Genomic DNA, 18898 nt, shown 5'->3' with positions numbered 1-18898 from the left:
TGGTGTTCCCACGCATCTGCAACCCTTGTCCTACTAAATGGTGGAGGCCGCGGGTTTGGAAGGTGCTGTCAAAGGATTCTTGGTGAGATCGCAGAATCACAGAATTTTAACCGCACAGAAGGAGGCCATTCAGCCCATTGTGGCTGCACCAGCTCTCCAAATAAGCATTATGACCTAGTGCCATTGCCCTGCCTTTTGCCTATACCCAAATCACTTTAAATCTGTGCCCTTTCGTTCTTGATCCTTTTACCAGCAGGAACAGCTTCTCACTATCTACTTGCCCAACCCCCTTGTGATTTTGAATACCTCTACCAAATCTCCTTTTAGCCGCCTTCTCCAATCTGCTGCAATGAATCTTGTAGATGGTACACATTGCTGCCACTGTGCGTCGGTGGTGGAGGGAGTGCATGTTTAAGGTGTGGATAGGGTGGCTATCAAGCTGACTGCTTTGTCCTGAATGGTGTCGAGGTTCTTGAGTGTTGCTGGAGTCACAGTCATACAGCCAAGTGGACACTATTCCATCAAACTCCTGACTTGTGACTATAGATGATGGACAGGCTTTGGGGAGTCAGAAGGTGAGTTACTCTCTGCAGGATTCCCAGCCTCTGACCTACTATTTTAGCCACAGTACTTATATGGTTGGTCCAGTTCAGTGTCTGATCAATGGTAACCCCCAGGATCTTGATAGTGGGGGATTCAGTGATGGCAATGCCACTGAATATCAAAGGGAGATGGTCATTGTCTGGCATTTGTGTAGCATGAATGTTACTTGCCAGTTTTCAGCTCAAGTCTGTATATTGTCCAGGTCTTGCTGTATTTTGACATGGACTGCTTCAGTATCTGAGTCACGGATGGTGCTGAACATTGTGTAATCATCAGTGAAATCGCCAGCTTCGGACCTCATGATGAACCAGCTGAAGATTGTTGGCCTAGGACACTACCCTGATGTACTCCTGTAGCAATGTCCCGGGACAATGTCCAACAACCACAAGCATCTTCCTTTGTGCTAGGTATGACTCCAACCAGTGGAGAGTTTTCCCCCTGATTCCCATTGACTCCAGACTTGCTAGGGCTCCTTGATGCCACACTTGGTCAAATGCTGCCTTTTGTCCATGTTTGGAGCAAGGATGTAATAAGGTCAGCTGAGTGGCACTGGCAGAACCCAAATGAGAGTCAGTGAACAGGTTATTACTGAGAAAATACCACTTGATAGCACTGTTGACGATACCTTATATCACTTCGCTGATGATCGAGAGTAGAACGGATAGGGTGATAATTGGCCAGGTTGAATTTGTCCTGCTTCTTATGGCCTGGACATACCTGGGTAATTTTACACATTGTTGGATTGATGCCAGTGTTGTAGGTATACTAGAACAGCTTGGCAAGGAGTGCCCATATTTCTGGAGCACATGTTTTCAGTACTATTGCCAGAATGTTGTCAGGGCCCATAGCTTTGCAATATCAAGTGCCTTCAGCTGTTTCTTGATATCACGTGGAGCAAATCAAATTGGCTGGAGACAGGCTTCTGTGACAATGAGGTCCGCGGGAGCAGGCTGAGGTGAATCATCTACCTGGCACTTCTGGCTGAAGGTTGTAGCAAATGCTTCAGCTTTATCTTTTGTACCGCTGTGCTGGGCCTCTCCATCATTGAGGATGGGGATATTTGTGGACCCCCACCCCCCGTCTCCTCCTCCTCCAGTGAGTTGTTTAATTGTCCACCGCCAGTTATGACTGGATGTGGCAAGACTGCATAGCTTAAATCTGATCCATTGGTTGTGGGGTCACTTAGTTCTGTCTATCACTTGCTGCTTCTGCTGTCTGGCATGCAAGTGGTCCTGTGTTGTAGCTTCACCAGGTTGACACCTCATTTTTAGGTGTGCCTGGTGCTGCTCCTGGCATGCCCTCCTGCACTCCTCATTGAACCAGGGTTGATTCTCTGGCTTGATGGTAATGGTAGAGTGGGGGATATGCAGGGCCATGAGGTTACAGATTGTGTTGAGTACAATTCTGCTGCTGCTGATGGCTCACAGTATCTCATGGATGCCCAGTCTTGAGTTGCCAGGTCTATTTGAAATCTATCCCATTTAGCACGACGGTTGTGCCACACAACATGATGGAGGGTATCCTCAGTGTGAAGGCAGGACTTTGTCTCCACGACTGTGTGGTGGTCACTCCTGCAACTGCAGGAGGTAGATTGGTGAGGTTGAGGACAAGTTTGTTTTTCCCTTTTGTTGGTTCCCTCACCACCTGCCACAAACCCAGTTTAGCAGTTATGTCCTTTAGTGCTCGGCCAGTAGTGGTGCTACTGAGCCACTCTTGGTGGTGGACATTGAAGTCCCCACCCAGAATACATTCTGCACCCTTCCCACCCTCAGTGTTTCCTTCAAGTGCTGTTCAACACGGAGGAGCACTAATTCATCAGTTGAGGGAGGGTGGTAATCAGCAGGAGGTGTCCTAGCCCATGTTTGACCTGATGCCATGAGGTCCAAAGTCGATGTTGAGGACACACAGGGCAACTCCCTCCCAACTGTATACCATTGTGCCACCACCTCTGCGGTTTGTTACAGCTGAGTGGTTTGCTAGGCCATTTCAGAGAGCATTTAAGAGTCAATCACATTGCTGTGGGTCTGGAGTCACATGTAGGCCAGACCAGGTAAGGCAACAGATTCCCTTCCCTAAAGGACGAGTAAACCAGATGGATTTTAACAACAATCGACAATAGTCATCATTAGACCAGGTTTTTTATTGAATTAAAATTCCACCAGCTGCCATGGTGGGTCCCCAGATCTTTACCCTGGGTTTCTTGATCACGTGTCCAGCGACAGTGCCACTACGCCATCACCCCCCGCCCCCCGATGTGGTAACCACCCGACAATGATTCAGTATTGATATTAATGCTATAATTCCACACCTTTTATCATAGACTCTAGCATTTTTCCCACTACTGATGTTAGGCTAACTGGTCTATAATTCTGTTTTTTTTCTCCTTCCTTTTTTAAATAGTGGAGTTACATTTGCCACCCTCCAATCTGTAGGAACTGCTCCAGAGTCTATAGAATTTTGGAAGATGGCCACCAATGCATCCAACATTTCCAGGGCCACTTCCTTTAGTATTCGGGCTGTCCTCAGGCTGGCATGGACAAGATGGGTCGAAGGGCCTCCTTCTGTGCTGTAACTTTTCTATGGTTCTCTGAAAGAGCTAGATCCAGAGAATAATGCAACTATGCTTAGCACATCTGTGCTTTGGTTCACTGATGTTGCAGATGTCCCCAGAGGGAGTCACATTAGCCTGGCAGCCCAAGAAACAAAGATAGCAAGAATTCAAAGGAAAAATATTGTGTTCTCTGTAATGGGGGAGGGTAAGTGAGAGAATGTAAGCCCCTCAGCTAGTAGCAACAAGACAGATGACAGAATAGTTGGCAACTATAAAGAAATCATGACTCAGAAGTAACTGCAGCTGCTAATGTTGAATCAAGGGCCTTTAAATTCCTGTATTTTATTGGCATGAATATAAATAAGGACTGTAAACAAGACAGAAGTGACAGAAAATAGATGCACATAATGAAACCTCATAATTACTGATTCCTTTGAATGTACCTGACCAACGTGCAGGCATTTCTGCTGGCTACTGAAATGGTTGTGGAAAATGCGGTGGATGCTAAAGTGGCCAGAAATTTGATATTTTGAATATCTGGTACATCCCCTGCTGGAAGGCATCTGATTATCTTCACAAAAAATGAGGCAGCAACCAGTGGAAAACCTAGGCTTGAAGGTCCAGGACCAAGGTTAGATTGGATTTACAAGCACAAAGAAACAAGCAGGTCTATACTAGTGCTTACGGTCCATGGGTCTTCTCCCACATTAAGTCTTCTCACCAACACAATAACAAACTACAGTAGCAATTTACAGAATAGGACAGTTTGCTATGTTAGCCAAAGCATGATGGTATTGCACCAACATGCTGAACAGAATATAAAGTAAACACACTAAGAAGCAGCTTGGATGTCAGGGCTACTACGTACATTTGAAAATATACCTTTTTTAGTGGTGATATCGGATTGCAGAGATGGGAAATGATGGGGATGGGTGGCTGTGGGTGCTAAGAACTATACTACATACACCCTATATTCAGGACATGGATTTTAAATTAGCAGCATAATTTGACAAAAATATTTTTAAAGTTCATTCTAATATGTAAAAAAATGATGTAATGACTTCTATTTTCTCTCAATTTTTGGTCTGTTAAGAATATTCAACATACATCACCAATAGAGAATAAGAAATGAGGTGGAAATTTTATAGACAAAGCCCTTTTACTGCATAGTCAAAGTATATAGAAAGGCAGATGACTAGTGATAAAAATAGATAGGATAACATTTTAAACAGTCATCCTAATTCCTGGATAGTATTGATGTAATCCATCAATACTTCCAATCATTCCTAACAGGACAGTCCTAAAGTGAAACACGTTATTGTTGCAAAATAGAATCATAGAAACTCGCAGCACTGGGGGCCATTTGGCCTGTCATGCCTATGCCACAGGCCTGCTTTTTGTCCATAGTATACATCCAATGACCTGTGCTATCAAGCATTTGATTTTCAGATCCGTATGCTCCCAGGTTCTATTAGGTTCAAGTGTTGTTATAGCTCACCATTACCTAAGTTATTCAGAGAGCAGCCAGGCCCAGTGGCTCATTTAAATTAAAGCAAGCAAGAGCACGAGTTTCCAATAGCATTTTGAAAGAAACCCCTTCCAAGAATTTGATTCACGAAGCGTAGTCACCTAATCATAAAAACATTTGATATGATGAAACCCAGTAAAAATCAAATAAATAGATCTTTAATCCAAACACAATCTTAAGAACACTGTGCACCGTGTGCCGTAAACAAATGTCATAACTTTGCCTTTCACAAACAAGATTCTCATTCATTGATTCAATTCAATGTCTGTTTTATTTTACATTTGCTGAATTTGTTATAAATATTTCCTTTATTATTGTGATCAATTATACATTTGCTTCTTTGACCTAAACTCAAGAAAAAATTAGATCCAAAAATCAGACTGCCTGCACATCCACAATATTCTACACGTCAGAATAAACAGCTCAAGTCTGCTGCTCAGTGGGAATGATGCAGTAGGTGAGCCTTGTGATGCCTAATGGGTCTTATTGCTAGGGTTGAATACATACTTGATCATAAAATAAATTAAAACGTAAGCTTTGAAGACCATTTTACATTCATTACAATTATTTGCATATTACTTGAAATGTCAAATTACAAAAGTTTCCTATGGAGTCACTTCTCAAGACCATGCTGCAGTTATCATTTTAAAGTTACTTTTTGTTCATGGGATCTGAGCATTGCTGGCAAGGCCAACATTTATTGTCCATCCCTTGAGAAGGTGGTAGTGAGCCACTTTGAACCATTGCAGTCCATGCACTATAGAAACACCCACAATGCTGTTAGGGAAGTTCACCTGAAGAGCAGATATAATGTCTCATTCAAAAGATGGAATGTCTAACAGTGCAATGTTTGTTCAGTACTACACTGAAGGCTCAGCCTCCATTATCTGCTCATGTCTCTGGAGTGGAACTTGAATCCTCAACCATCTGACTCAAATATGAGTGCCACCAATAAGCATCTTATAATAGCATAAGAAACAGGACCAGGAGTAGACCATACTACCTCTTGAATTTGCGCCACCATTCAATACAATCATGGCTGATCTGCCTCAACTCCAGTTCCCGCCTGCTCTCCATGTACCCTGATTCCGTGAGGGGTCAAAAATCTGTCTCTCTCAATTTCTTTGGAGTTCAACTTTTGCCATAGTAGACTTCTTGTTTTTAATATCATGTTTTTGTGCTATAAGGGATAATTAACAATATGTATTAACTGTTGCGGCTCTTCTACCCTGTAATTATTTTCATCTCTTTTTTGTCTTTCATTCATTCATTATTTCATGCAAATCCCCTCTTGCTTTTACAGCTTTTCTGGTGTCTTCTCTATTTGTTCCATGTGTTCCATACACTTTCCCTCAGCACTGCTGACCATCTATTTCTCTGTACGTCTCATACTGTTTGTCTGGAGATTCTGGAGGCAGACTTGGAGCGCTAAGTCTCAGACAACAAAAGCAAACCTACTCTGGTACAGGTGTTCTGTTACATTTGCACAAAGGAGCTCACGATCAGGGCCTGAGTAGGACAGTATAGCCATTGATTAGATTGGTGATTGAAGGACATCGGGAAAAAAGCCAGATATGAGAATAGGGCAGGCTGATGGGATTGGGACTACTGCTCACGTGGAAGGTAAACTCAAACACTGATTGAAATAACCCATTATGGCCAACCAATGTTACAGCATATATGGCATTCCACATAGGGCATCAGAAACAGAGACTGAAGGAAGAAAGGCATGGGATTTAGCTCTGGGTGCAGTAATATAACTTCTGTGCTGTATTTATTGTACAAGTTTTATTTACTATATATTGCTGTGCTTCATTTCACAATTCTATTTTATCAGTGGTAGGATGGACTTTTGCCTATATTTATTACGACTGAATTGTCAGTAAAATATTGTTGTTTGGGAAAGGGTGGGGCATGGGCCAGAGCCACCTGGGAATTGATAAGCAGCAAGGACAAAGGCTGAAGCTGCGAACTAGTAAGATTAGATACTGTGAACGTAGGTCAGTAATAAGATCAAGAGCTCATTCATCACAGGTTCAGTCCTACAAATACATACTTCAAGGCTGTCATTTGAGGAAAACAGCCTCGACTATTGTGCATGCAGTGGAACCTTCGCACTTTGGGGAACAGTGCAATTCTGGGAAAATTCCACCCTAAGTGCAGTAGTGGGTGGATAAAATGGAGTCCTACCCACCGACAAAAATGGCGGGTTTTCATGCCGTATCTTCCTAAGCCCGCCACATTATTTATGCATTCCTAGGAAACATGCCATTTCCATGCCGGGTGGGCTCTCATTCGCCCACTCACTATCACCTCACTGTTGCATCACACCGGCCGCCATCTTTAAAAGGCAGCTGCCAGCAAAGCACTCATTCAGGAGATATGACCAGCAAAGGCAAAAAAAAACTGCAGCCCCCCCACTTCAATGATGGGTCCCTCGAGCGACTGCTGGATGCCATGGAGGCCCAAAAGAATTTGCTATACCCCCACTCTGGCCACAGGATGGGTAGCAATGTCACCAACCCAGCTTGGGAAGTGGTGGCAGCGGTGGCCAACATGAACGTGCTGTAGAGGAGGACAGCGGCCCAGTGCCTCAAAAGGATGAATGATCTCTGTTTCTCCAGCATAAGTTACTCTTTTCATCACTCCCAACTGTCACACTCACAAACCCATCACACATCCACAGGGCCCTCACTCACTGCCAGTGCAAGGGACATCACCATTCACTTTCTCACACACACCGTCATTGTCCTCATCCCGTCCATGGGACCACTCACCACGCACACAGGCCAGGCATACTTATCATCTGGCCCGGCAGGAGTCCTGATACATTCTCCCCATCTCTATCCGTGCAGGACAAACTGGCTCACAACAGGAGGGAAAAGTCACAGACAGGAGGAGAGATGCCGAAGATCAAAATTCTGACAGAATGTGAAAACAGAGCCATCCAGCTGGCTGGTGATGATCTGGACCGGTCCTGTGCTGATGGTGAGGTCGGTGCTGCTCTACCAAGTGAGGATCCAGCTGTGCAACATCCATCAGATAACCATGCCATGAGTGATGTGTCCTGTTTCACAGGCCACTGCCATGCACTAATTATCGCCCCTTGCTCCCGCAGGCACATCTGTCAACAGCCGACTGAGTCCATGATCCAATCAAGCTCTGAGAAACCTCTGAAGAGGCATCTGGAGACACCCTCCCTGAAGTCCCGTCACAGCGCTCATCCACACCCTCCACCAGCACAGACACACACCTCGGTGGACCTAGCTTTAGAGTAGCCTCAGGATCACAATCTGGTGAGCACATCGCACTGTCTGATCCACAGCAGGCAGAGGTAGGGACTTCCCAGGTCCCCGGCACTCAGAGGACTGCTGGAGGCCAGAACTTTGCTGAGTCAGAATCAGATGACGAGCCTTTGGACTGTCATGTCACAGTTGCTGGAGCTGCAAAGGAACTTTGCTGACATCAGGAAAGGATGTCCTCAGAAACATCAGGAAAGGATGTTCTCAGAAACATCAGGAAAGGATGTCCTCAAATTGCAAGGCACAATGGAGGATTCCCTCTGTCTTCAGGCTGAAGTGATAGCGCCGGCTTTGTAATGCACCAAGGTCAACACTGGCAGGATGGCAGCTGCCATGGAGACGTTGGTCCAGGGCATCACTCCTGCACAAGCTTAACTCCATCCCTGATGCTATAGTTGGCCTCAGACAGTGTGTACGTGAGAGGGGTGCTGAGAAGCTCGATCTCACTCCAGCTACCCCTTCCAATCACGGAGTCAGCCTGGGGTCCTCAGGCACCCATAGGGAGGAGGATCAGCAGGTGCACATCCCAGGGCATCCACCCAGGTGACTCTGGGTGTGACTGGTCCATCTGAATCCCCTCTTCCTGTAACCTCCGCAGATCCAGTTTCACAGGCTGAGAGGGGTGCCACTGACACAGACAGTACCTTGAAATAAGGCCGGGACTCTGCAAGGGATGCCCGCCAAAGTCATCACAGACAGGGCGTCACAGCCAGCAGGCTGCCTCCACCTCCACTGTGGATGTCTGGTGAGTGCCAAGACGTAGCAGCAGGGTTAGGAAAGTTAGGTAAAAGTAGTTGCACAGCTGGCCATGGGTGTTGATCACTTGTACATGCTGTTCACTATTGTCAGTAAACTCCTAAGAATGTCACCCTACCTGTGGCTCCTTGTTCTGATTAGCAGTGTTCTCATTATTCAGATGTGAAGCCATTCTACACAAGATAAAAGGCAGGTGTCTCAGCCCAGGGCCTCTTTCCTGTGCTCTGCACAGCCTTCAGAACAAAGCTATGGTCCAGCCTCACACTCCCTGGAAACGTTGCTGATGCCTGCACCTCAGAGGTGCTGGACATTGCTGCCAGAACGTAGTATGCAGGTGCCACAGAGTTCTCTCATTCTCTTGGTGTGTTCTCAGCACCTTTAAGGTGGTGCTGGCCCCATCACACCAGCATCTGCGACCAGTGATGCTGTGCACCAGCTCCTTAAGGGCTGGGGTGCTGAAGGCGGGCACAGCATCAGGTGCGTCTAAAGTTTCACAGCTGCATCTCTAAGATGGCCCTGATCATGGAGCGCAAGCGAGCTGCCCTTGGCCAGACAGGAGTTGGACCTTCTTAGAGGCTGTGTGAAGATCTATAGAGTGTTTGCTGTCATCATCCTCCTGTGTCAAGCAACTATTAGGGCCTCCACTACATCTCCATGACTGGAGCATTCTCACAGAAGGGATTGGAGCTACCATAAGCCAGACTGGAGTCAAACGTTCACAACTGCAATGTGAGGATCTATGGGGACACATCACTACATGTCATCTTCATCCTGCACAAATCCGGCAGCTATGAGGGCCTCCCGAGTGTGCCTACCTCGTCTAGCAAGCGCAGGAGACTCATCCCCATCATCATCACCATGGAGGACCCCCTCACCCTCATCCCCATCAGCGTCCTCGTCAGAGGAGACGTGCAGCTCCTTAACCAGCTCCTCTCCCCGTTACAACCTAGCGCTACAAAGGGCACAGAAGGCAATGATGACGTGACACCCTCTGTGTTGTAGGGCTCCACCAGACCGGTCCAGGCACCGGAACCGCATCTTTCAGCATCCCGATGGTCTACTCCAAGTTGCGAGCTGCTGCATGAACCTCATTATAGTGCTGTTCTTCTGCAGTCCGATACTGCCGCATGGGTGTCATCAGCCATGGCCTCTGCGGGTAGCCCTAGTCTCCAAGGAGCCATCCCCCTACAGGCTCTGTGGACCCTGGAAGACTGCAGGGATCTGCGAGTGACTCAGGATGTGGGCATCGTGCACATTCCCTGGAAACTGAGCATATACCTGCAGGATACATTTCTGGTGGTCACACACCAGCTGCATGTTCAGTACTTCAGAAGCCCTTGTGGTTGATGAAGTCCAGAGTCTGGCGATGGGGACCTGAGCGCCATATCTGTGCCATCAATCTCACCCTGCACCTATGGGAATCCCAAGATCAGGGCGAATCCAATGGCCCTTGCATCCTGACTGTCCCGGTCCCTGGTGAAATGCACAAAGTTGTGTGCCATGGAGAAGATGGCATCTGTGGCCTCATGGATGCATTTGTGGGTGGCAGATTGTGAAATCCAACAGAGGTCACCTGTGGAGCCCTGAAAGGAGCCATTGTCATAGAAATTGAGCGCTGCAGTCACTTTCACAACCACTGGCAGTGGATACCCTCTATATCCCCTTGGCGCCAAGTCTTGCAGTAAGTGGCAGATGTGAGCCGCCAGGTCCCTAGACATGTGCAGTCGTCGGTGACACTGGTTCTCAGTCATCTGCATGAATGGCAGGCAGCGTCTATAGACCCTGGGTGTCGATAGGTGCCGACCAGCCATAGCTCGCTGTCGCTCCTGGGCAGCATGTGCGGGAGCCCCTGCTGCCCCTTCTTAGTGAGGTTGCAGCTCCTGCCCTTGCGCAGCCAGGTGCCTCAGTCACTCTCTCCTCTGTCTTCTACGGTCTCTGTAGGCCATTAGGCATACAGCTAGGTCACCAGGATCTATGATCCTGATGTGGTCTACCTGCAGCATGAAAGAGACATGTGGTTATCAAGGCTGGACTTAGCATCTTTCCTGGCCCTGTGTGACTGCCCCTTAATGCTTCCTGGAGAGTGCTGGTCACCCCTCGGATGGCCAGAGATGAGAGCGCTGCATGGCTGCCCTGTCAACCTGCTACATAGGGGACACAGGTCCAAACCAGGATGCTGAGATTGCAGGGGGCTGTGCGCGCCTCCAGCAGTGACTGCTACATGGCCTGCCTTGGTGAGGAGATTATATATGTGTGCAGCCCAACTGCTCCACCTTGTAATAAAGTGGTGATGGACTCTAAGTCTGTGCTACGGGGGTGGGGTAAAGTATGGGAAACTTGGTAACCCTTTGGTGCCTCCGCGGTCCTTGCATGGGCAGGCAGGATTGGAGCCTGACCCCAATCATCTCACTGTGGTTGTGCCTGACCTGTCTTAGTTGCAGAGGCAGGGTCAGTTTATACAGGTGTCCCTAATGCGTGGCTGCTCCCCTCACTTACCCTGCCCCCCACCTCAATTGCATCTGCAAGGAATGCAGTGCCAGGGAAGCATTTGACCCTCCCCACCCCTCGGAAGCTGTCCAGCACTTCACCCCAACACCTCCACCTCAGCAGTCAGCTTCAACACTGGCCAGCACTTGCCCTGGACACCAACCCCCCTCCCCCCACTCAGCAATCGCCTCCAAGGCCAGGCATCAGTTGCCCCCAACCCCCCCCCCACGGTTCCCCTAAGGCCTGTAAACAATGGGTGAGCTGTAGAGAAAGCTACTGCTCACTCACCTCAGTCAAGGCCGCCAAGTGCACATGGCCTGCGTGCTGTTGTGAAACACGTTGGCATGATGGACGATACGGCGGGATTCCAAGAGCCTGGTGGATGATCTTTGTTATATGCTAATGTATTACAATTAGCTCCCTGCCGACTGATGGTGAAAAACGTGGCCCGTTGTTGGCGGGCTGAATGGATGATCTTGACCTGCCTTCACGCTGTCATGAAGCAGGTCACACCATGTTTTCTGCATATGCCACCTATCACGCCCACCGCCAGCGGGTTCGGAAAATTCTGCTCATAGTCTTTCATGTTGAAGATAGGCATACAGGTGTTGAACCTTACAGCATTGGCAATCAGTTGCCCAAGTGGAGACCGTGAAGTTGGGAGGAGTGCTGAGGTAAGTAGGTCCAGGAGTCCAGGGTTCTAAGGTGCTTGGTGGAGGGGTGGGGGAGAGAAGAGTTGCACTAAATGGAAATGGATTTGCTGTAGCCAAGATTAGAGTCATAAGCTTTACACATAATACATATATATAGGGCAGATGAGAACTTGTAATAATTTTTAAACAAAAATACTAGCTGTTTGGTCTCAAAAATAGTGAAATCAAAATGACGCAAATATAATTTAGACATCTAATTTGTCTCTAGTTACACTACACTGGAATGATATTAGTTGAAAGAACCCATACTCAATGAGAGCAGCTTGAACAGAAAATGCTAAAGGAAAAACCTTCATAATTCTTTTAAGGCAGTGAAAACTAGAAGATAGAATTGAAAAGCAGAAAATTTGTGTTAAACTTAAGTTTATAACTTTCGTGAAACTACACTTGGAACCACGTACATAGGCTCCGATAACCATATTACAAAGTGAATAGAGGGGAACTGGAGAAAGCACAAAAAAGATTTACACGGATGTTTGAGAGGTTATAATTGACTGAAAAGACTGTGGTTTATTTTCTCTAGAAAATTGGGTGATCTAATAGGGTTATTAAATTATGAAGGTAACGGATAACGTAGACATTGAGATGATGTTTCCACTCGTAAACAAGTTCAAAACTAGGGGTCATAAATATATCAGCATTAATAAATCCAATAAGGGATTCAGGAGATTTTATTTTCAAACCAGCAGCATGGTTAGGGTATGGAACTGGCTACTACAGCGAGTAGTTGAGGTGAATAGCATAGACGTATGAAAGGGATATGAGCAAGAAAGGTACAGATGTTATGTTGTTAGGGTCAGATAAAGCAAGGTGGAAATGGCACATTTCTGTGCTGTAATTTCTACATAATCCTATGTAATTTTTAACAGCTCAACAATGAGAGTTTTCACAGCCGAGTCTGATCCTGTTCAAAAGCACTTTCCAACTAAAGAGCAAGTGTCTCAACAGTACAGAAGTGCAAATTGTTTGTCTAAAATCAGAATTTTGTTACAGCAGAATAGATAGTCTTATGGAGGACACAAGGATTCTAATAGGATTTTAATCTGTTACAAAACCTATACATACCTTCAGAGGTCAGGAACTCAGGTTCCTGATGAACATCAGGTGCATATGCCAGCTGGGAACAAGCCGCACTTGCACAGTCTGGGTATTTTTTGTTCTTCAAGCTGAGGACCAGCCCTGTGTGCCTGAGCAGAAGGAAGAACAGCGCGAAAAGGAAGGTCAGATGGCCTGGAACAGAGTGCAATTGTGAGTAAGTGTCCCAGGGAGCAGGATACAGGAAGGGGACAGTGAGGCATCCCAAACCAGGGAGAGGCATAGGGAAAGGGCCCGATAGGAAGTCCCAGATAAGGGACAAAGACAGGGACAGAAATAGGAACCGTTAAGCCATAAGAGAGAAATAGGTTCCTAATTTAGAGCACTGGTGCTCTGCTTGGCATGGCCAAAGATCAGAGGTTGTGCTTGGAAGGTAAAGCATGAGTGCACTTGAAGATCCAGAGGAGAAGAAACTCAGAAGGCAAAATTGAAACCCTGAAAGTTGGGTCGTGGTTGAAGCCGTCTGAGTGGGAGAGACTTTTGGAGAGAATTTTAAGGTGAGATCTTCAAATGTGGAGTGTGGAAACCCTCATGAGAAAGACGAACTTTCAGTGAAATGGATTGGCTCACAATGTGACAAACGTCTGGGTGGATCCATGGAATCTGGTTTGATAGCACCAGTCATCTATTGTGTAGTATGTTGTATCAGACTACAGTTCGCCTATTAATTCACATGTATCACATACTTACCCTGAATGTTAGTATGATAGATATTGTAAATTTTCTATCTTTTTGAACTTGTATTGTAACAAGCTCAACAGCTCAACAAACCTGTTCCAAAATCTATTCTTACCTTTGGAGATTGGGAACTCCAATTCCCGATGAGCCTCGGAACTGGAACTAGGAACTAGCCACACATGTGCAGTCAGGGCATTTTTCGTTCTTCAAGCCTCATTGTGCTTGTATAGTAAAGTTTATTTTTGTTTGTTCAAAACCCATGGATTATTGTGGCTTTACTCACTTCATAAGCATCTTGAATCTCAAACTTCATCTACTTTAAATGTTAATGGTCCCTAAGTGGATCTCTTCCCACAACCCGGGGTCTGGCCAAAGGTCATAACAATCTGACACACCTAAACATTTAAAACTTCATAACCACTTGCAACTCTCTGCCAAAAGAAATGAGCAAAATGTATGCAAAAAATTATTTCCATAAGTAGTTTTAAATAGAACTTTAAAAAAATGTATAAATATACAACAGGAAAGCAAGAAAAAAAATTCAATTGCAGGTTTACCAATCTGCACAGCACAAATTGAAATAGAGCGTCTGAAAACAGCTGAGCCAGAGACACAGGTTTTAATGAGTACAAAGGCTATATGTAAATTTTGCACTATGGGTACATTGTATTTTTCTTTGTGAAATTAAGATTATGAAAATTTAGTCACTATGAAAAATTTATATTACACATGAAGAGTATTTGGTGTAATGTTTAAAATTTTAAAAGATTAGTCAACCACTACAGTACTTTGTCATTCTTTTTGTTGTTTATAGCTATCTCCCCTTGTCTGTGATCCTCAAACACATTGCTACAGGTCTCAATCCACAAGTCCCTATATGGAGATGTTGTTGGAATTAAAACATTTTCTAAATGATAAAGATGGAGTTGCTTTATGCTAAATCTGAGAAGATGGTCTTTGAAAAAAAATCACTTCAGATTAGGCCTCTTGCACATATGCTTTTATCAGGGGACTAATTTTGCAACTTTGCTGTGACACCTTAGTCACCGGCAGCAGATATTGAAAAATTATGCTTTGTGCACAGCTTAATCTCCAATGGGTGCTCCCACCAGGCAAAGCTCCCCATCAGGATAACATCATATAATTACTCCTGTCATATTTACTGTTATTTGTCCAGTCACACTTTATTGGAAGTAACTTTGCAAAATAATGGTTCTAAAAACGCACTTTAAAAAAAAACAGGGTATTGCAACGGCTATTTCAAACATTGCATTGAAGAAATTTTATTGATTTTTTTTTAATAGCACCATTTCATCCTCAAGATGTCCTAAAGCTCTCTCTCCTTAGCCAATGTGCACAGTAAAATAGCACAAAAGTTAAGATAAATAACCAGATAATCTGTTCTAGTAGGGCTGGTTAGGCAATAAATGTTGGTTAGGGTACTTGGAAAAGTCCCCTGCTCTTCTTTTACATACACCTGAGCGAGCTGACTTGGGTTTACATCTCAACCAAAAGACAAATTTGAACTACCCTATCAGCCAACATTTTCTATTTTTACTTCAGAATCCAATTTGTTGATTTTCCTTTTCACCTCAAAAAGTCAGTCATTATTAACTGCCTTCATTAAAGAAATATTGAAACTGCCTTGATAAGCATATATAAAATACATCAATTTACAAGTTTCATGTTGTGTTTAATTAAAAGGATCAACAATATAGAATTTGATTTGCTAGCCTTCTCACAAGGTCACTTTCAAAGAAATACTTAAACCTCCAGAAGAAAAAAAAATGTTTACATATTGCCATCAAGTTCTAGAAAATGGACAAACTAACGAGAAACTTCTGCAGGGCTCAGGCCTTTGGAAGAGAAAACAAGTTATTAAGAAAATGTAGTACAAACTAACATGGAAACGCAAACCAACCACAAAGTACTGCAGACTAATTTTTAAAAAGTCAAAGAAGGCATGCAGCAACAATGACCTGCAGTTCAGAGCACTAATTATTACAAAACGGCCATTCTGGTGAAGGAGCATCATAACCTGAAACTTTAACTCTGTTTTCCTCTACAGATATTGTCTGATGAGTGTTTTCAGCATTTTAAAAAAATTTCAGATCTCCAGCATCTGCAGTATTTTGCTTTTCCATTACAAAATGGTATTCCCTTCATTGCCATTTACTTGCATTGCTTCATGGAGTTTCATTCTATATTTCTCTTGAATAAAGAAGATGAAGGGGTGATCTAGTTACGGTGCTTAAGGTGATCAAAGGAGTTGATAGGCTAGAAACTATTTACTATGGTGGGTGAAGTCCAAGCAAGGGGGCATGGCTTTAAAATTAGAGCTAGGCCGTTAGGGGTGATGTCAGAAAGCATTTCTTCAAATAAGAGATTGTGGAAATCTGGAACTCTTTCCTGCAAAAAGCTGTTGAGGCTAGAGCTTTGTCAGGCATGCGTATTAAGGGTTATGGAACGAAGGCGAGTAGAGATACAGATCAGCCACGATCTAACTGAATAGTAGAACAGGCTCAAGGGGCTAAGGGGCATATCTTGCGAAAAATGTAACTGTCACCCGTTAATCCATCCTGGTGGAAATGCTCATCTCATTTGTTGGATCATCCCCATTTAGCAAAGTCTCCCAACTCTGATTTAAAGTATCTCAAATTTTCAAAGACAACTTGCAAAATTTCTTAAATTATTTTAGACAATTATATACACTATCTATACAACAATAACTGATCTTTTTTGAAAACAAGATCTATAAAAATGTGCATTTTGTAACAGTGCATTCAAGCCTCATCACAGGCATATACTGAGTTTCAAGCTAAATGCCTTCTAAATGGCATCAATTTATTGTTCTTTTCGCAGCAGTACATCATCTTATTCTTGTGCACTTAGGATTTAAAACCTGCATAATGAGAACAGACTCCACAGAGAAACAAACAATTGAGAAATCCTGCAATGATATAAAACTAATAAAACAATGAAAGGGAACTTACAAAAACAACTGAACCACCAGTGCTTCCTTCATAATTCAAACCGGATTAGTAATTAACTGAGGGTTTAACAAAGATGCATTATGCAGTAAAAATTCTGAATACTTTTAGAATGCTGCCTACATAGATCAATGGAAGGTGTACTGCCTTGCCGAAGTGCTATAAACCGGTCAATGGTGGTCAAAATATACATTTCACAGACTATACATTTTAGTAGAGTAATCAAAAAATTCTGTGTTTTCTAAAGGCACTCTACTGCAGTAGTCCGCTAAAGTATGATCCATGGTTCCATGCTACCAGCGAAGAATTGCAGGTCAGTGAATCAGGGCCATATTATAGCCCTACCTGCAACTTGTGGACCCGATAAGCAGTGTTTCTCTCTTGGAAACACTAGATTGGAAAATCATTCCTTATTTTGTGCATTCCAGTTTTACTTCGTGAATATTCAACTGCATCTATTACTTGGCAAATTTATACATTCTATATAAAATTAAAATTCCTCTCAGCTTTACAGTACAATCCAAACTTAAATTGTTCTTTTTCTTAAATACATTCAAGTTCATAAATGATTACAAATAATTACATACTTGCATCAATATTCATATATACTTACAGATTATATACACTCAGTGCCATGTCATCTGCCACAAGATTAATCCTCACAGATTATTGGCTTTAATCAGCTCATTCTGTTGCAAAAACTCAAGTTACTTTTTTTTTAAATAAAAGTTGTACCATAAATCTCATTACAAAACACAAACTGCAGGTGAATTTCCTTACATTTTGCAGAATAGGCTAGAGATTGACCAGTGTTCTATTTTGCGGCCATTAAAATTAATTTATCTTCTAAAGTTACTCAATATTAATACCACTGCTACAAGTATAAATTCTGATGCTGTTACATTACTAGATCCTTAGAAGTGTTTACAATTTTCCTATTGGTGTTCATGCTCAAAATAAGTGAAGATATACGTATGTAATCTTGATATTATAGTATGGATACTGAAATTAGCATCAATCCCTGCATAATACATTCAAGTTCAACCCCAATTGCCAAAATTGAAAGGATATAAGCCTCAACTTTGAAGAATTTAGTTTGGATCCAAGGTATTAAAAAATTAATTGCAGGATATTTCACTGAGATTACATTACTGGGTACATTTCAAACTAAAGACTGCCAATCATATGACTCTGAACCTGCATTTCTACTGGCAGGTTAAAGCATTACAGTTAATGAGTATAAGTAAGTCTCAGTCACACAAGTGTTAGGTATTGTGACTAGCATGAACAACCTTAAACGGAGTGCTTTAGAAATTCCAAACGACTCTTGACTTGGACTCATGCAGTTTTCAGCACTCTGACAAGGAAAAGATGTCTGAATGCTACTGTTCACTTATTGCTGGCTGAAGTGCTCCTTTCTCTAATAAATGAGATTTCAGGACATTGTAGATATATAACTGCTGTTCTGGTTGAAGTACTAACAGTTGCTGTAAGACTTTGCTGGGATTTGGTCCTCTGCAAAAGACCAGAATGAAACAGAAGAACATCAGCTACAGACACTACTATATTTATAATTGCATTAAAATTTAGTTTTTAAAAATACAAATTGGGAATACTCAGGGAGAGGGGAGTGAAGTAGATTGAGGAATTGTGATCTATTTCCTTTCTGCCCCTCTGCTCGAGTTGTGCTTCAGGAGGATAAAATATAAGGCTTTTTTATAACAAAAGCCAATAACAAATCTGGAATTGGAAGCTTTTCATAGTGATGGTGACCATGAAACTATCACCGATTATCATAAAAACCCATCTGGTTCACTATGCCCTGTAGGGAAGTAAATCTGCCATCCTTGCCTGTTCTGGCCTACATGTGACTCCAGAATCACAGCTATTTGGTTGACTCTTAACTGCCCTCTGAAATGGTCTAGCAAGCCACTCAGTTCAAGGGTAATTAGGGATGGGCAACAAATGCTGTCCTTGCTCATGCCTACTTCCCATGAAAGAAGAAAAAAAATCTAAACTGCAGTACTGAGGCAGTGCTAAACTGTTGGAGGTGTGATCTTGCACAATTGGATAACTAAACAGAAGAAAGGGTATTTATATATACTTCTATTCATGAATCTTTATAATGGGATTCCCTTTAACACATTTTGTACACATTTATAGACAACTACACAAGAGTGGAAGGGAAACTGATT

General features: G+C 43.6%; 1 protein-coding gene across 2 annotated transcripts in view; it reads right to left on the bottom strand.

Moving 5' to 3' along the window:
• Positions 1 to 15385: 15385 nt before the first annotated feature.
• The window catches only part of cds1 (CDP-diacylglycerol synthase (phosphatidate cytidylyltransferase) 1), an 85113-nt gene continuing 81600 nt past the window's right edge, over positions 15386 to 18898 (bottom strand). For both annotated transcript variants that reach the window (XM_041194032.1, XM_041194021.1), the window contains exon 13: positions 15386 to 18218. In XM_041194032.1, coding sequence (XP_041049966.1) covers positions 18086 to 18218 — 133 coding nt within the window. In that variant the 3' untranslated portion in view covers positions 15386 to 18085. The remainder of the gene's footprint in view (positions 18219 to 18898) is intronic.

The sequence above is a fragment of the Carcharodon carcharias genome, chromosome 1, assembly GCF_017639515.1.
Source record: "Carcharodon carcharias isolate sCarCar2 chromosome 1, sCarCar2.pri, whole genome shotgun sequence".
Taxonomy (NCBI): Eukaryota; Metazoa; Chordata; class Chondrichthyes; order Lamniformes; family Lamnidae; genus Carcharodon; species Carcharodon carcharias.
The sequence above is the reverse complement of the archived record's forward strand: the minus strand, read 5'-3'. Positions and strand labels throughout refer to the sequence as shown.